This window comes from Pinus tabuliformis, chromosome 9, assembly GCF_031772625.1.
Source record: "Pinus tabuliformis cultivar Carrire ecotype Pingquan chromosome 9, CPIR1, whole genome shotgun sequence".
NCBI lineage: Eukaryota > Viridiplantae > Streptophyta > Pinopsida > Pinales > Pinaceae > Pinus > Pinus tabuliformis.
In genome coordinates this window covers 1,919,297,739-1,919,316,516 of record NC_142307.1, presented here as the reverse complement: position 1 = coordinate 1,919,316,516, position 18,778 = coordinate 1,919,297,739, and the positions used below count along the sequence as shown (strand labels likewise).

Below are 18,778 nucleotides of genomic sequence, written 5' to 3'. Positions count from 1 at the left end.
ACTGTGACTGAAAAAGAGTTCTTAGCCGTTGTTCATGCAATCAACAAGTTTAGACACTATATAACTGGCTATGAAACTTTTGTCCATACTGATCATTCTGCAATTAGATATCTCATGAACAAACCTGTTACTAATGGCAGAGTTACAAGATGGCTTTTACTTTTACAAGAATTCAATATTACTGTGTTAGATAGACCAGGGAAACAAAATACAATAGCTGATTTCTTGTCTAGAATCCAAAATACTAACGAAGATTCTCCTGTAGAGGATAAGTTTCGAGATGAATATTTGTTTGCAGTAACTACTAAAACTCCTTGGTATGCAGATATTGCTAACTATTTGGTTACAGGGAAGCTACCTCCACACTTATTTCCTAATGAGAAAAGGAAAATTATTCAGGAGAGTTCAAATTATTCATGGATTTCTAATGAATTGCTCAAAACAGGGCTAGATTGTGTGATCAGAAGATGTGTTCGGGAAGATGAAATGCCTGACATCCTTAAGGCATGTCATGATGAACCATGCGGTGGACACTTTGCTGACAAGAGGACTGCCTATAAAATCCTTTCTTTAGGATATTATTGGCCTTCTCTCTTCAAAGATGCAAAACAATATGTTAGAAGGTGTGACAGCTGCCAAAGAGTTGGGAGACCAACTCTTTCAAATGAAATGCCATTACAGCCACAGGTACTCATCGAACCCTTTGAAAAATGGGCTTTAGATTTCATTAGACCTATTAATCCACTATCTAGACAAAAGAAGTATATATTGGTTTGCACTGATTATGTTACTAAATGGGTAGAAGCCAAGGCATTGCCTTCTGCCACTGAAAATTCAGTTGTTCAATTTCTTTTTGAGGATATTTTTACTCGTTTTGGTGTCCCAAGAGAAATTGTGACAGATCAGGGAAGTCAATTTACATCTAACTTGATGGAGAAGCTGATGGAAGAATAAAAAATCAAGCACAGAAAATCTACTCCATACCATCCGCAAGCAAATGGTCAAGTGGAATCTACAAATAAAGTTCTTGAGAGCATCATCACCAAAACTGTTCATCTCCACAGAAGAGATTGGGCAGAAAGGCTTCCTGAAGCCTTATGGGCCTATAGAACTACATGGAGGAACACAACAGGACATTCTCCCTATGAACTTGTTTATGGGAAAAAAGTCTTGCTCCCCATTGAGTTTCAAGTCAAGACCTTCAAGATGGCAGTTCAGTTGGGGATGAATCTATCAGAAGCCCAAAAGCACAGAATGGAGCAGCTGAATGAGCTAGATGAAATAAGACAAGATGCAATTTTAAGGACTGATCTAGTTCAGCACCAAAGAACTAAGTGGCATGACAGATATATTAAAGAGAGAAAGTTTCAAAAGGGAGATTGGGCATTACTGTTTGATTCCAAGTTTAAAGACTTCAAAGGAAAATTTCAGACTCATTGGCTTGGACCATATGAGATTGATGAAGTCTTTAGCAATGGAGCAGTTCGAGTCAAGACTATTGATGAGTTTCAAACTCCTCTCATTGTGAATGGCCACCGATTGAAAATTTATCATAAGCCACTCTCAAAAGAGGACTTTATCAAAATGTTTCAAGAAAATTCTGCAATGAGGCTGGTGGAGAGGAATCCTTCTCCTCCATCAGCCTAATCTTTGTTTCTTTCAGTTGAAAAAAGAAAAAAGAGACAAAAGAAAAAAGAAAAAAAAATCTTTTGTATAAGCCTGAAAACCAATCATAGATTGGCAGTCTTATACAGAAAATGTAGAGTGAAAATCAGGGACACCTGACACTCTATATTTTCCAAAAAAAAAAAAAATCTCTCTTCCTTTCCATCTTCACTCCACCTCACTTGTCATTTCCATCTTCACCTCCATCTCATCTTCATCTCCATTCCACTTCACTCCACTTCACTTCCATCTCATTCCACTCATTTCATTCCATTCCATCAATAAAAGTCCCTATCAGGACTATTTCATTCAGTTAGTTCTTTTTCTAACTATATTTGTGCAGTTAAAGGGGTGTTGTCTCAGTTTCCACAGCTGGAAACCGTTTCCGCAGCTGGCACTAGTTTCCGCAGCCAGAAACGATTTCCGCAGCCAGCATCACTCTGTTTCTACAGCCAGCAGCACTCTGTTTTCAAAAAAAAAATTTACAGTCAAAGGTTAGCATCATCATCACCAAAGGCAACAAAGATATGAGTCATCTGCAAGATCAAAGAGCAATAATGGGTCAGAAACCTTAATCAACAAATGGCAAACTTCCAAAGGTATGATCAAAATCTCTACCAAATAACAATTTAATGTCATTGTATGCATAGTTATTAGATCATGGAAATTCCACTAAATACAATGATTTGATACGGCAAGATTCATATCACTCCTCTTCCACGATGATAATCCATCCACCTCATTCCTTTCTAACGGTCCCATAATCACTATTAATTCAAACTCAAAATGGGGTTGCTCTTTCATTTATTGGTCGTACGTAGAAGAAGTGACCTACTGTACTACGGCTCTCCTCCACCATAATTTCTGCAGCCAACGTTGAGACGTGGCGTAAGCCAACCGATTCGAAAGGACTCAGCCGTTATACTGCCTAGTTATCACTTCACTCCTGCATGCATTTGATGCTAAACCCGTGACTGTTGCTTCCCTCGTGCTCATACCATTCTTTGCTCTCCATTTCCGCTGCAACCTCCATAGCTTTGCTCTAAACCCTGATCATAGTCACTGCATACGCTTTGCATTTCGATTATGGCCACTCCACTTACCTTAAGAATCTCGTAATCAACTCGTTTTTCCCTTGAACGTCCACACACAGTAAAATTTTCAGCCGGGGTTGAAAGCCGAGAATGGGAAAGTTACTCAAAGCTGAACCTGAGGGCCCAAAATACCTGGAGGGGTATCCGCAGACAAAGGAGTCATTGAAGAAAGCAAAGTGGCTGAAATTTATTCAAAAGTTCAGAGGTTATAATAAGGAAGTCACTAAAGCTTTTGCTCGGTCCTTTAATGGACACGTAGTGGAGGTAGGGGATTTGAAATTTACAATAACAGAGGCCACAATAGCAGCAGCAACCAGTTTACCACAACAGGGAGACAGATGGTTTAAAAACAGAGGTCTGGATGATCAAGGATGGAAAGTCATGCTCAAAAACCCAGGTATGGATACTTCCATATTTACTAAAGGAATTCCTGTGCATATAATCAAAGAAGAATGGTCTACGCTGTTATTACTTGTTCAGAAGTTTATTACATGCGAGGGTCGTTTTGGCACTATGTACATGTATCATGCAAGGATTATGATGAATTTTATGGAAGGCCATGCCCTTAATTTACCTTACTTTCTGTTAGCAAGCCTGAAGAAAATGAGCTCTACTGTTCAGAAACATGTAGGCCATATTGAATCCCACCTTTGCAATTTCTTTTTTCTTTTCCACAATCCTAGCCAACACAAATTTAGATACTCTGGCTCCATATTTAAAACTTAAATACAAAAGATTACACTGCTTACAATAAGACGTTCTATCAACAAGTGTAATTAGTAAATATCAGTCCTTATACGTTTTAACGTTTGTTCTCTATTTTTTTTTTGCCTAGTGTGGAAGTTGCAGGGCCATGGTAATTATGAACTCAAGAAATTAACCCTTATTCTTAACAATTAACAAGGTGGATGAGGCTCAGTCAAATCCATACAATTACCTTAATAGCAAATTCAGGCTCTGCAGATAACACGTGGAAGCGAGATAACACGTATGCCATTTCCTCCTCCTCCACACATGCGATATCATCATCATCATTACTAATATGATGAATAACGGGAATCATCGTCCTGCTGCAATTTCTTCATCCTCATCATGAGAAGTATGCAAAATAATATTTAGTTAAATTAAATTTTATATAAAAATAGTTAGTTATTCCTCGCTGCGATTTCTTCTTCATCATCATTAACAATATGCAGAATAATATTTAGTTAAATTAAATTTTATATAATGAAGTTAGAAAGATGGTTAGTTATTCCTAAATTGTATTGTATGATAAGTATGTAAGAACTATGTAACGTTTATCTAACTGAATAATCATTCATTGATATTTTGCACACCAGTGTCACTGCATCTCTAGTTATGGCAATCGTTAATCATCATCTGATATTTGATAATAATCAATTATCTAACTTCACCAAATCAACACACCATTCAAGTCTCCGTGTGGTCCAATCGCAGAACACAACGCACAGCCTATCATCGCCCCTTTAATTGTAATAGCAACAACCGTACATGCCATTTCCTCATACTCCATCTCGATCTGCACACACACGCATGCGATAACATCATTATTAGTAGCATGCAGAAGATCAATAACCAGAATGATTCGCTCAGCTGCCCGCCGTTTGCCTTTCAAAGCTCAATGAAATCCACATTCCATTCTTCTGCCACTCATAACGCTTTCAATCACATCCCTTCTTCTATATGTATGTAGCAGTACCACTAATCATTTCAAAGAAACACGCACGCGTATAATCCGCATCTCGGACCGCAACTTTGCCACGTTCGTTTGAAATTTTATTCAATTCACTGTCGTTGTAAGCAATATATACAACGAAGGCCAGACCTGGAAATTTTTCTATATCAGTCGATCAGTAGTATTACTGCAGAACCTCATTGTGGGTATTACTGTACTTTGCAACTATTAAAAAAAAAATTCTTGTAAAATATTATATTAAAAAATAATAATTTATTATTAAAATATTTGTAGCATGATCTATCTTCTTGCATATTAATTTATCGAAACAATGGAAATTTAAAAAATCCTTCCTCTATCTTTTAGCACGAAGAAAAAAAAAACTTTAAAAGCAAACCAATTGAAATTGTTTAACGACTTCAATGTCCTTTCGAACCCGAATATACAAATAAAAATAAAATATAAAACCTAACACCAATTTGAAATTTTATATAATTTAAAGTAAATAAACAAATATTGATTTTAATGGAAAAGGACAATTATCACCATCTTTTGAGCCAATGCTCAATAGTTAACCTTACTCGATGCTGCAAATACCTTTTCGTTTGGTGGCATTATCCAATGAAATGTACCCTCACATTCACATTTATTAAATCAGCTTTAGTGGCTTAATCTTGTCCACCACTCTCTGCTGAAAATGAAAAGTACATTTTTATTTGCTGGCAATGAAATGTACATTTACTAAATAGCACTTCTAGTGGCTTAATCTTGTCCACGACTGCTACATTGCACGCCTACTTTTGACCCGGAATTCTTTTGACCCACTACTTTTGACTTATCAACAACTGTGCACAAACTAATGTTTTATTATTGTACCGTCCGTAATGTTTTATTTATGTTTTCTCAATATTTAACACACAATTCTCACGCCATCTTCGCACCTTTACTGAATTCTTTTGACCCACTAGTTTTGACTTATCAAGGGGAAAAGCCTGAATTCTTTTGACCCACTAGTTTTGACTTATCAAGGGGAAAAGCCCGCGGAAGCATCATGAAACAGGGATTAAAACCACAAACTAGGTAGAGCCATGAGTGGAACTATGATTTCCACCAGAAAGATGTCGAACTGTGTTCTTGAATACGTAAATATTGTACGCTGTTTAGCAAATCGACATCCTATTTGTTAATCTGTACACAAATTTCGTTGTGTTTTTTGTTGGTTGCCATGACTAAAATGGGAGATCTTCTGACTATTAAAAATTGGATAACTAAAATCCGTTGCAAGTAATTTCTACGGTTCTTCAGTAACTATGTCTCTTAATGATGGATTTATCTCAAGTTGAGGTTGGTGGGTGGGTCTTGATGCTTCCTTGATATATAAGATGTGTACATAATTTAGGGTGTATTCCCTTGTATCGAAGTAATCTCCAGTAAAAGGTATCACTATGACTTTGCAACATCTCAACCAGTTTTTCTTTTTATTGTTCTATCAATTCTTTGTTGATGTTTAATGTTCAAAGTTTTGCCCATGATCATTTTGATGGTCTTGATAATTGTGATGGTCTTTGTGGTATATTCTTGATCTTCTTCCACTGAAGACTTGTTCTAAAGATGAAGTATTTGTTGAGGCAAGGGAAGTCTGAACTTCTAGATGTAGAAAGTATCCAAAAACATGTGTTTGAGGAAGAGAAATAGGAAGCAACGGAATCACTAATACTGTGATGTAGGCCATATTGAATCCCACCTTTACTATATCAGTCGATCAGTAGTATTACTGCAGAAATATATTTGAAGCTTGTAGCAGCAAGAACATTCAGGGCAGCTTCGCTGATGATACTAAACTCGAAGGAAGAGCGCCACAATCCTAGGAGGCACCATTTCTCCTTATAATTGATAAATAGTGGAGAAATGCTCCATTCACTTGAATCCTCAATATGCCGGCTCACCGATATAATTACCAGGGGGGTCGTAGTGGCACGTGATGAAAGTGTCACCGTTGTCGCAAACGACCCTCGCGCAACCGGCTCTGACAGAGTTCCTCCACACTATTTGAGAGTAATGTCCACAATCCTGAATGCTGTCGCACCTATGAGTTTTATAGTTGAACGTTGTGTTCTCGCTGATCCATGCTATGTCTGCATCCAGGTCCTTCCAGCTGCCTCCACCGTCCCAGAAGATATTTTCGCCGTATGGGCAGTCAACTTTTCTCTCATTCGCATACCGCTGTGTGTATCGTGCAACTTTACTGCGAACAAAAAGCCCGTATGCAAAAAGTTGAACAGGCACTTCAGTTTGAAGAGGCAACCATGTTAAAATATCAATCTGAAGCGAAGATGAAGGCAGAGCAGCTAATGGAGGTCCATGGTGCCTTGCTGGCTCTGATACCACATATTGAAAATGAAACTAATTCAAAGAGATTACAGGAAAACACATAAAAACTACACACAAAATATTGACGGAAAAAGGCTGAAGCCTCATGTATTCTCTCTCATTCATACATTCTTACATCCAAATTATTGAATATAGTGTTACAAATAAATAGATGAGAGATAGTGTTCTTAAGATAGTGCGTGCTATCTTAGACACCTTTGGTTGAGATAATTTCTCCTTTGGTTGAGATAATTTCTTACCAGACACACCAATATAGGAGTTACCTAAACTAACTCCTATCTTAGAGGAACAACCCAAGAGTTAGGCACAAATTCCTAGCTTGGAATTTTTAATTAATTAATTTTTTTTTGGATTTATTATTGTTTTATGAGAGAGGCTAGAGGAACAACCCAAGAGTTAGGCACAAATTCCTAACTTGGAATTTTTAATTAATTTATTTATTTTTGGATTTATTATTGTTTTATGAGAGAGGCTAACATATTTGGTAATTAAAATAATAATAATAAATAAAAAAACTAATTTGCTTAGCATTATCACATGGATCTCATCTAATTACTTTAAAAATGGTAGTCTTGTGTTAAGTTGGAATAAGAGTTATCATTTTTATTTTTTTATTTGTTTGAGTTATTGAAAGAGATGTTCCATATTTGAGTTATTCTTTTAATTTTAAATCAAGATTAATATAGCACATCTTAACCCATATCTATGAAGGTTTTAGGGTTTTGTTTTTGTCAACTTCTTTTCCTTTCCTTTCTATATATATATATGATTCAAAATGTCAACTATCACTAAAGATAAATATTATGGTAGATACTTTAGAAAAGTCATGGTCAACATTTCTAATCCTTGTTAGGGGATTTAAAATGTTGACCATCATTGATAATGACTACTATGGTAGATGCTTGGAAAAACCAAAAGTCCAACAATTCGTACCGCACGAACTTCAAATATAACATTTTTTTTCAATAAGTTTATTTATTTCAGATTTCAAATTCTTGCGACCATTTTCATTGTGTTGTAAACAAATCTCCAGATTCATTGCATTCATTATATTTAATATCGATGTTTCGAACCAGCGACTATGGTTCGTATCTTTTTCATCCTAAAGATGAACTATAGTTGCCGGTTCGAAACGCCAATATTAAATATAAGGAATGAGATGAATCCGGAAATTTGTTTACAACACAAATATTATCTATATTGGTACAACTTGGGATAAAGAACACTCAATTGTCCCTTCTAGTTAAATTTGACCCTAAATCTAATTGGAACTATGTGAAAAGTCATAGTTCCACCTATGTGATGGAACTTTTCCTTTGGGAGTTTTTGCCAAATTTAAAACAACCCAAACCATCTATTTTTTGAAAAGGCAATCATAATACATGAACATATGAAATGATTTTTGTGTTGGCTAATGGATTCCTACATTTGATTTTCAAAAAGAAATGTATTTTTTAATATAAATAAAATGTAATAGTGTTATCCCATGGAGTGTAGCTCAATTGGTAATCACCTTGTTATGAAGCAATATGTAAAGCACGAAATTCAAAGTTCAAATCCCCGTGGGTTAGACCTAGCCAGACACCAAATTGATGTGTTGAATCACGACCTAGCTAGACATTGTTTGTGGCACAAGGGACCCACCTCCATGCATACATACTCTAACTCCTTTTGGATTTTAACCTATGAAATCATAAGAAGAAATACATGTCCTTAACTATTAGACTCACCCAAAATAATATTAAATGTATATGCTTCCCTTACCTATGAAATCATAAAAAGAAATACATGTTCTTAACTATTAGACCCACCCAAAATAATATTAAATGTATATGCTTCCGTTGATACAGTGATAGCCAAAGTGTTTTTTCAACACCTTTTAAATTACTTATTATTATAATTTGTTTACTTGCCATATAATTAGACCTAGCCAGACACCAAATTGATGTGTTGAATCACGACCTAGCCAGACATTGTTTGTGGCACAAGGGACCCACCTCCATGATACATACTCTAACTCCTTTTGGATTTTAACCTATGAATCATAAGAAGAAATACATGTCCTTAACTATCAGACTCACCCAAAATAATATTAAATGTATATACTTCCCTTACCTATGAAATCATAAGAAGAAATACATGTTCTTAACTATTAGACCCACCCAAAATAATATTAAATGTATATGCTTCCATTGATACAGTGATAACCAAAGTGTTTTTTCAACACCTTTTAAATTGCTTATTATTTTAATTTGTTTACCTGCCATATAATTCTGTGCCATAGTAGTATCAAACATTTCGATTGCAGTCTACTTTATTTTTGTTTACATGCCATTTTAGATAGGATAAGGAGAAGTGTTTCTCAATATAGACTATGATTTTCTTAGGTATTGGATCTCGCCACATCTCTACGAAGTTAATTAATTTACCACTTCTAAAGTGTAGACTAATTAGTTTGTGTGGGGTATAGTTTTTATTGGATTCTGTTAAGTTAACCAAGCTTCTCCAATTTTAGTAATGTAATCCAGCAAGTGAGATAATCATTATTTCATCTAGCCCCAGGTGAGATAATCATTATTTCATCTAGCATTGGGGCTGGCCTTGGCCTAGGTGCAGCTTAACTAGGAAAAAAAATTTAAAAAACTGATTTGTTTACCATAACTTGTATTAACCTAGCAGAGAGTTAATACGTCGTCAGATTCGGAATTTAGATTGCAGCTGTGAAAACGTATATGAGAATTTTCAGAGTAGATAATTTCCACAACAGAGCCATATCACACATAGGTGTAATGCCCTGAGGCCAATCATGATCAAGAGTATCATCTACAAGAGGCCGGGGTCCTTGGTTTAAAGGGGCGTTTTCTAGGGTCTTGTTCGAAGTAAAACTGCAGAAAAAATTGCAATTGATTTCATTCATGCTCCTTGGTCTTTGAAAATTCACCTTGAGCACCAGCGATTGCGTGAAGGTTGAAGCAGAGGCTTATATAAAGCATTAGTTCTTTGGCCAAATTATATTTAAACTACTGATCTCTTAATTTGTTTACTTGCATACAGACTTGGCTTCTTTACTTGCGTACAGAGATGTTATGAACCAAAATATAGTGAGATATACTCAAGCCCATCGACAAATAATGTAGAAAAATATGATGACAAAAGTTTGATGATTAAATTTTCCATGATAAATAAAGCCTGCTTGGAAATTCAGAAATATAAAGATGTGCTACATCACTATGTCAGTTTAGAAGGGGCAATTCAAAATATATACCATTCATCCTACTAGTGAAATATAATCATTTAGCGTTAAATGAGATTTTCAAGGTGTTAAAAACACAACAAGAAATTTACATAAATCTTTTCAAGAAACGTACAATATGTATATGAACACAACCCAAAACTCTGTTAGCAGCACCACCAGAGGTAGGTTTTCACCTACTTAAATGAATGGGAAAACTTCAATCAGGCTTTCAAGGTATTCAAAACACTCAACTAGAAATTTACAGTAAATCTTTTCAAGAAATATCTACATGAACACGACCCAAAACTCTGTTAGCAGCACCACCAGAGGTACGTTTTAACCTACTTAAATTAATGGGCAACCTTCAATCAGGTTTTTCTGAAGCAAATATGGTGTGCACAGTCATCAGTTGCCGGAGCTGCAACTATTATCAGCAGGCAAGTTGGCAGGGCTTAAAAGAGCAACACCGCCAAAAAATGGAGCTGAATACTTATCATGAACAACTCTTAGCTTATTGCTTCTCGATTTCAGGTGGAAGTTAACCATGAAGTGTGCACATTCCCTGGAAAAAGTCAAATAAATGTTATATTACTTCACAATGTACAGAGTCGACTAGATGTGTGCACATTAGTCAATCTTTACTATATCTAGTATTAGATAAAATTCAGACAGAATAGTTGATTAGTGCCAACGTATAGCTGATCAATACAAATTGTTTTGACTGTAGCTGATCAGCTATGTTTTGATATTATAATCTATAGATTGCGTACCTGTAATTGCTGAAGACAATTAAGATGTCTAGGCAATCTTTAGAAGGATAAACTCACTAAAAGCGAGATTTCTTGAGATCGAGAAGACTTACTTGAGGTCTGCTTCAAAGTAGCCCGTGTGAAGGATAAGTGTTTTACTCCAACATGGATCCGTTTTTAAAGTGCGTTGAGCAGTGTAGACAGCAGCAGCAGCAAGCATTGATGGACTGTATTTGATCATTATGTAATGAAGCAAACACAGCTCAACCAAGAAGAATGCCAGATTTTCCATCTGAAGCATTTTGATAATAAATTTTAAGGTTTATAAGTGCAGCAGGTGATTGTAGGACAGACATTAAACCAAGAAAAATGCTAGATTTCCAAGGCATTTTGAAAGAAGATTTGATCGATGTAGCAGATAATTCTTCAACAATATAAAAGAAGCGGCAGGGTTCAGACTTTACCACTTTGTCAGAACCAGCTGCCTTCAGAAACCTGACGAGGAATACATACGCAGTGGGAACTGTAAGATTGAATTTCAATCGATTTAAGATTGTATGCTCCTGCAGAGTATTATCATCAATTTATTAGTTCGGAATCCGGATGTGTCTTTGCAGACTATGTCGTAATCCAGTGAAAAAAAGAAAAAGAAAAATGGATATCAGTTAGAGCTAATCACCATGGCCACTATCTGTTCTGATGTGTATTCCTTTGGCAAGACGCGGACCAAGTCATTAACCTGTAGCCAAGTATGAACCGGATCCTTTTATGTCACTATTTTGTGAATCATTATGCAATATTTTTGTACTGACGTTGCCACAGAGGTTATGCCTCGTAAGAGTAGAGATTACAGTTTAATAGAGTGTGTGCAAGTGTGTATGTACTTTCCAAAACCCAAACAGGTCTTCTATTAGCTATTAACTAGGCTTATACGCGTGCTACCTTTGGAGGCCAGATTTCTTCATATTTGCATGCTATAAGCATTGCTGTGATCCCTACTAATTGTAATTTCCTTTTTGGAACTGTCTCAACGGAAAGGTATCTATCAATGATGTTCAGAGTGAGATACAATGTCTCCGGCATTAGTTCAAATTTTAGATGCACCTGCAAAATATTAAGATTTTGAAGTCAAGCCTAAGAAACAGCCCATATAAACCACTTCTCAATCAAAGCTTAAAAATAGAACTAGCATATGAACAGATCGGTACCTTTATCAACCAATCAATCAAGACTGCCCTCATCTTCTCATTGATTTCAACTTGCCTTGTCATATAATCTGGAGGTATGCAGCTAATGGTCTGGAATACGGTGCAACCATTTTTTACTGAAGGAAAATAAAACTTTACCTTCAATTCACAAAAAACTGCAAACATTGACAGAGAGACATACCTCAATCTTCTGGTAGAATTTGTATATATCTTCAACATATTCAACGACTGCCAATTGGTTTTCGAGGTCCCCATCATCGATGCTAGGAAGAACCTCATAAGAGTCCCTGCGTGCATCCTGAAATACCCTCATCAAAATTATTAATCATTTTCATCTCACTTTCGTCATAAATAAACACAAAGCTATCTTGAGGCTATAATATCCACTGGTAATTGGGTGTGGATGTGGGTGCTTTTGGTCCGTGTATGTCTGTATTTTAACCTGCGGTAGACACAAAAAATATCAGTGAAATAGTACAACTTCCAATGTTAAAACAGACCTCACTTTGCCTTGCTAGCATTGCAGTCAGTGATTGCGTTCCAGGTTTCCTTGTTTTCAGTTGGTTAGGTGATTTTAATCCGCCTTCTTTTGCACATAAATGTATGCTATCACCAATAGTAGTGACAGTATATTTGCTGGAGCTGCAACTGTTGTCAGCAGGTAAGTTGGCAGGGCCTAGGAAAGCAACACAGCCAAAAGATGGAATTGAATACTTCTTATGAACAACTCTCAGCCCATTTCCTCTTGCATTTAGGTGGATGTTGATAATTAAGTGTGCGCATTCCCTGTAACAAGTCAAATGAATGTCATTATCTCACAATGTACAGAGTTAACTAAATGTGCACACACCCCATACAGTTCGATGCGCACATTAACCAATCTCTACTGTATCTTTAAGTAGATACAATGCAGAAAGAATGTGAGACGATTAGTGCCAACATATAGAAAATCAATGCACAATGTATTGGCTGCAGCTGATCAACTATGCTTTGGTATTATAATCTACAGATTGCCTACTTGTAATTGTTAAAGAAATCTACGCTGTCTACTTAGTCTTTCAAAAGGATATACTCACTAAAAGCAAGATGCTTTAAAAATCTAGAAGACTTACTTGAGGTCTGCTTCAGAATAACCTGTGAAAAGGGTAAGTGTTTTACTCCAACATGGATCCTTCTTCAAAGTGCATTGAGCAGTGTAGACAGCAGCAGCGGCAAGCATTGATGGACTGTATTTGATCATTGTGTAATGAAGCGTGCACAGCTCAACTAAGAAGAATGCCAGATTTTCCATCTGAAGCATTTTGATAATAGATTATATGACTTATCAGTACAGCAGAGGATTATTAGGATTACACTCAAGAAAAGATGAAACCAAGAAGATTTCCTGAAGCATTTTGAAAGCAGATTTTATCAATGCAGCAGAGGATTGTTCTGACAATATAAAAGAAACGTTTACCATTTTATCAGGACCAGCTGCCTTCAGAAACCTCACAAGGAATACATATGGAGTGGGAACGGTAAGATTGAATTTCAATTGATGTAATATTGTATGCTCCTGCCAAGTATTACCTTCAATTTATTTTTCGAACTGCATCTTTGGAAAGTATGCCGTAATCAAATTAAACATAAATATTTCAGTTAGAACCAATTACCATAGCCAGTATCTGTTCCGATGTGCATTCTTTCGGCAAGATGCAGACCAAGTCATCGACCTGTAGCCATGTATGAACCAATTCCTTTGATGTCAATAATTTTTAACCCATTATGCAAAATATTTTGTGCTGTTGCATGTAATTGTGTGTGTACTTTACAAGTAACAAGAACCAACCATGCCTTCTATTAACTAGACATATAAACTAAAGACTTTCTTATACCTATCCTAAAAAATGTTTGTAAGTCATCCTACCTTTGGAGGCCAGATTTCTTCATATTTGCAAGCTATAAGCATTGCTGTGATACCCACTAATTGTAATTTCCTCCTTGTAATGGTGTGAATAGAAAGGTATCTATCAATAATGTTCAGAGTGAGATACAATGTCTCTGGCATTAGTTTAAATTTCAGATGTACCTGAAAAATTTAAGATTTCAATATCAAGCCTAAGAAATAGCTCATATAAATGTCTTGTAGATACAAGTTTGACAGCAAATGAAACTAGCACAGGAATAGATTTTACCTCTATCATCCAATCAATCAAGATTGCCCTCATTTTCTCGTTGATTTCAACCTGCCTTGTCATATAATCTGGAGGTATGCAGCTAATGGTCTGGACATATGATGCTACAAAATTTTACTGAAAAGAAAATAAAAAATTACCTTAACATTTCCAAAAAACTGACAGAGAGACACACCTCAATCTTCCGGTAGAAGTTATATATATCTTCAACATATTCAACAACTTCCAATTGATTTTCAAGGTCTTCATCATCCATTCTAGGAAGAGCATTGTGGCAGTCCCTGCATGCATCCTGAAATTGTGCTTATCAAGATTACTGAACTTCTTTTATCTTACTTGCATCAAAAATATACTCAAAAATATCTGAAGTCTATAACACCTGCTAGTAATTTGGTGTGGATGTAGATACGTTTGGCTCATGCACATTTGGATTTCAACCAGTGCTAAACAAGAAAAGTATCACAGAATTAATAGCACTTCAAGCAATACGACAGACCTCGCTTTGGGCTGTTAGCATTGCAGTCAGTGCTTGTACTCTGGGTTTGATTGCCTTCAGTTGGCTAGGTCTTTTTAATCCACCATTTTCTGCAGTTCTATTGTTGACATCAATGACAATATCCTTCTGAATAGCCGTGGCATATTGAACCCCCCTTTTGATAGTATGCTTCTGATAGTATACTTTTCCTTCTTCCGTAACAAGAATATCCTCTTCTTGGGATTGCTGTAATCAAAGTGAGAAAGATTCTGTGAGATCTCTTGCTTTGCTCTCACAGAAAATAGAAAACAGAATAAACCATCATCCTTAGAAAAGTTAGACCTCCTAAAAGAAATTTAAACCAGGAACAATTTAAAGCCCTAAAAAGCCTAAGAAATAATAATTACATTGTCATTCTAATGGTCGACAAAGGGGGCGCCATAGTTGTAATGAATCGTGAAGAATACATAAACAAAATGAAAGACCACCTTTATAACAGTGGCAGCTACAAGAAGCTTGAAAAAAAACCCATCTCTAGGATTACTAGAGACTAATTTGGATGATAAACTAAAAAAGTGCCTCACTCCTGACAGTGAAATCACTCCTCGAATTTAGGGTGCCTCAAACATTCATAAAGCTGATGTCTCCCTCAGACCTATCGTCAATACCACATACGAATTGGCGAAGTATGTTGCTAGCACCCTAGCCCCTCTAGTTGGTAAAACCAGCGCCAAGAAGAAAAACATCATTTTAAGCGTAAAGTTCGGGAGGCCCTTGAAATCATCAAACACCCTCACAACCTCAATAAGGATGGAGGATTAGAAAGTAGCAGAAATTGGATTTCACTTCTCTCCTACGATACCTAGGAATAAGGAAGTTTTTCCCCTCTCTTATCATCCTTAACACTCTTTATCAACCCATCTTCTCCTCCTGCTCCCCCAAACTCTTCCCTGAATGTTTTTGCTCTTCTCCTCTGTTTTGCCGTCAACCTCTCATACTTCACCCGAGTTAAATATCCCCCTTTTCTTGGGACTCCATTCTTTTGCCACTCCCTTCTTTGACTTTAACCTTTGTTACCCCAGTAATATTAATAATAATAATTACTAATATCATATACTTAATTAATATCACTTTTATCCTCTAATAACATGATCTCTTAAATTAAGTAGGAATAAAAATTTATATTAAAATACATTATCATAAAGTTATCACATTAATAACATTAGCTTATTAAAAATCCTGCTGTATGCATAAGATTTATTTTAGAATATGGTATTGATATAAATTATATTAAAATAATTAGTATTAATAGGATCTATATTATAATATATTAACATAATCTAATACATTACTTTATAAAAATCAAAATTCAAACAACTATACTAAATGTCAAAAATAACTATAATTAAATTAAAATAAAACTTACTAATTAAATATAAAAACAAAAGCAAAATCATATACTTATAATGTTAATGAATAAATTAAAATAAAAATCTTAATTAAAATAAAAAAATCTCTTTAATTGGTAGGCTCTCTAATTCTAATCGGCTGACAGCAATATTTATAACCTCCATCTTTTCTCTTCTGCGTAGATTCTTGAAAATGAGTCTTGACTTAAAAATGCAGAGTGCTGAATTCCCGAACTCTCAATATCAAGAATGAGATTCCTCAAGTAAAAGGAAAAGCAACACACTAAACATACCCAGAAAAATAGAATACCAAGCACGGAAATCAAGCAAACAGAACAGGTCGACACTACAGAGGTTTTGTCTACATGCTAGTGCAATTGCCGTGGAGGTCGTCCTTTGAAAAAATCCTAGACCCTCTTCAACAGTTTTCTTAGAAAATAATCTTTCATGTTGCTGAACCGGCTCTGTTTAAACTTTAAAGTTACCTGAGTGCTGGAACTGGCTCCCTTGTTGGCATTGACAACCAAGCTTTCTTGGGACCTCCTGAAACAGTAGTAGTGCAAAAGTTTAGGACGGGATACTTAACGCAGAGGTCACTGAATAGAACAACAGAACTGCAACACCAGAAAGCCAATTGCAGAAAGACAAGGCTATTGGCAGGGAATGGATTTATTACATAATAAATAACATCAAACAACATACTCTGTGACACCATCTTTGTTGATATTGCATTTGGGATTCAGAGCTCCCACCAGATTGCCAATGTCACCCAAGGCCCTCCTGTTGTTGTCGTTGGCTGGCATTGCCTTTCTGTTGGGTGCTCCCATTATAGGACCTGCCATTTTGCAGGCACAATTATGAACCTACACGTCCCACGACATCTAATCTTGAACTTAAAATCTCTTGGAAGTTTTCAACAAACCCACTTACCCTTTTTGGCTGCATCTGGCTCGGAAATAATACGCCTGCGGAGGTTGTCTTCCTGCACTCAAAGGCATCAAAAACAAAAGCTTAAGCATAAATTAAATGTCTTTTATTCATTTTGACAGGGAACCCAGCAGTTCCAACTGATGCTTACAATCAAATTACCCTTACCCTGGAAAACATTTTGGCTTTTGGGGATGCTGGAATTTAGTAGCCTGGACTGTTTCAGCAGATGGGGAAACAGATTTGGATGCAGCAAAAACGCGCTGCGCTTATCCCGCGCTTTAGTTGCCACGGTTTCTCCCAAAGCTTTTCTTGGCATATAAGACTGATTACCAGATAAAAAAACAGAGGTTGTTTATTGCGCTCACCTTCAAGTACTTACACATAAAATGCAAAACATACTATGCATGGGTGTTTAACAGCTGAAAAGGCTGTTCAGCTGAGCTTCTATTAACATCATACCATAATCACACCCATTCAGCCCCAAAACACCAAATTCAGCTACAGTAAGTTCCGTATTAGGCACAGCAGACCCCAATTTCTATAATATTAATAAATCATGGCAAGAGGACAAACCTGTGCTTTGTTTTCTGAGTTTGGTGAGGCGCTCTGCTCTCTTGCTGAGTGATAATGAAAACTTGAAAAATCCAACATAAACATATAATTTTGGAATTAGTGAATCAGAAACTGAATTTGAATTCGAAATGCCCAGAGCGTGTTAGTACCACAACGGCATATCGCCGGGACGGGATATCGCTGCACTTTAACGGCTATTTCGCTGGTGACGTCTGTATCGCGCGGCAGAATTGCTTTTCTGGTTTTTTGAAGTGAATGTGTCCCACGGCTGACGTCTGTATCGCGCGGCAGAGTTGCTTTTCTGTTTTTTCGAACGTTGTTGACTAACTCTGAGATGTCCTCCAGTTTTTTCGGTTTCGAATGGTGTTAAATAATTATTGGTGTTATAGTGGCAGTTTTGAGTTTTGATCTTGGGTCTTTTTAGATTAGGCCAGGCAGTTACTCATTCACCATGTTGTAAAAAAAAAAGCTATGAGGTGTCCTGGAGTTCTTTCGCAAAAAAAATTAAAGTTTAATATTTTTTATTTTATTTTTTTTATGGTTTAAAATGTGTTTTTATTGAGTTTAGATATTTATTCAAAAGCTCAATATGAAGGATGTGTAAGTTTATCTAATTTGTCTTAATTTACTTAACATTCAAAATAAAATTTAAATAATGAAAAATAACGCATTATATTTTGTTCTAAAATAATTTACACGTAAAAAAATTTGATGCAATGAACTCTCTTATAAAATGAATCTATATTGATTATAATATTATTATTTAAAATATAAATTTATTATATATATATTAATAATAAAAAAATTAAATACGAATATTAAATTTATTTCGATATATTTAAAGTAGGAAAATTTTATAACTCAAACTTATAATTTTAAGAAATACCGATCCAATTTTAAAATAAATATAACTACGAAATATATTTGAAAAAAAAACTAGATTTAGATAAAACTGCGAATAAAAAGGGAGTGCTTGAATTCACCCAGCTAGGTTAATTAGCACATCCCCATAGATGGGTGCAGTCTGACTCCTAGAGTTCGTTACTGACTTCCGGGAGCGGGGCCAGAGCCGCGGGACCCCTTCCACTACAACGCTGGTCATAAACATCATTGATATTGCTGGCTGCATTGAATTACCTCTCACGCGGCCAGCGGATAGTTGTTATATATATATAATTC

General features: G+C 35.9%; 1 protein-coding gene across 1 annotated transcript; it reads right to left on the bottom strand.

The window, feature by feature from the left end:
- Positions 1-10,167: 10,167 nt before the first annotated feature.
- Positions 10,168-17,761, bottom strand: LOC149156607 (G2/mitotic-specific cyclin S13-6-like). The gene is made up of 20 exons (XM_089445065.1): positions 17,600-17,761; positions 17,192-17,348; positions 17,027-17,078; positions 16,799-16,931; positions 16,582-16,639; positions 14,709-14,933; positions 14,388-14,504; positions 14,213-14,302; positions 13,945-14,106; positions 13,691-13,750; positions 13,495-13,593; positions 13,151-13,329; positions 12,539-12,824; positions 12,220-12,336; positions 12,039-12,128; positions 11,773-11,934; positions 11,510-11,569; positions 11,295-11,393; positions 10,944-11,122; positions 10,168-10,643 (listed from the first exon to the last, which is right to left on the bottom strand). The coding sequence occupies exons 2-20, from the start codon at positions 17,201-17,203 to the stop codon at positions 10,487-10,489; spliced, it is 2,337 nt and encodes a 778-aa protein (XP_089301191.1). The 5' UTR covers positions 17,204-17,348; positions 17,600-17,761; the 3' UTR covers positions 10,168-10,486.
- Positions 17,762-18,778: the final 1,017 nt, after the last annotated feature.

What these genes read in the sequence shown, in the direction of transcription:
- LOC149156607 (XM_089445065.1), bottom strand. An exon ending in CAGAACAGATAGTGGCCATG is followed by an intron (nt 11,394 to 11,509) that starts GTGATTAGCTCT and finishes AATACTCTGCAG; the next exon opens with GAGCATACAATCTTAAATCG. An exon ending in TACTTTGAAGCAGACCTCAA is followed by an intron (nt 10,644 to 10,943) that starts GTAAGTCTTCTC and finishes GACTTTTTCCAG; the next exon opens with GGAATGTGCACACTTCATGG.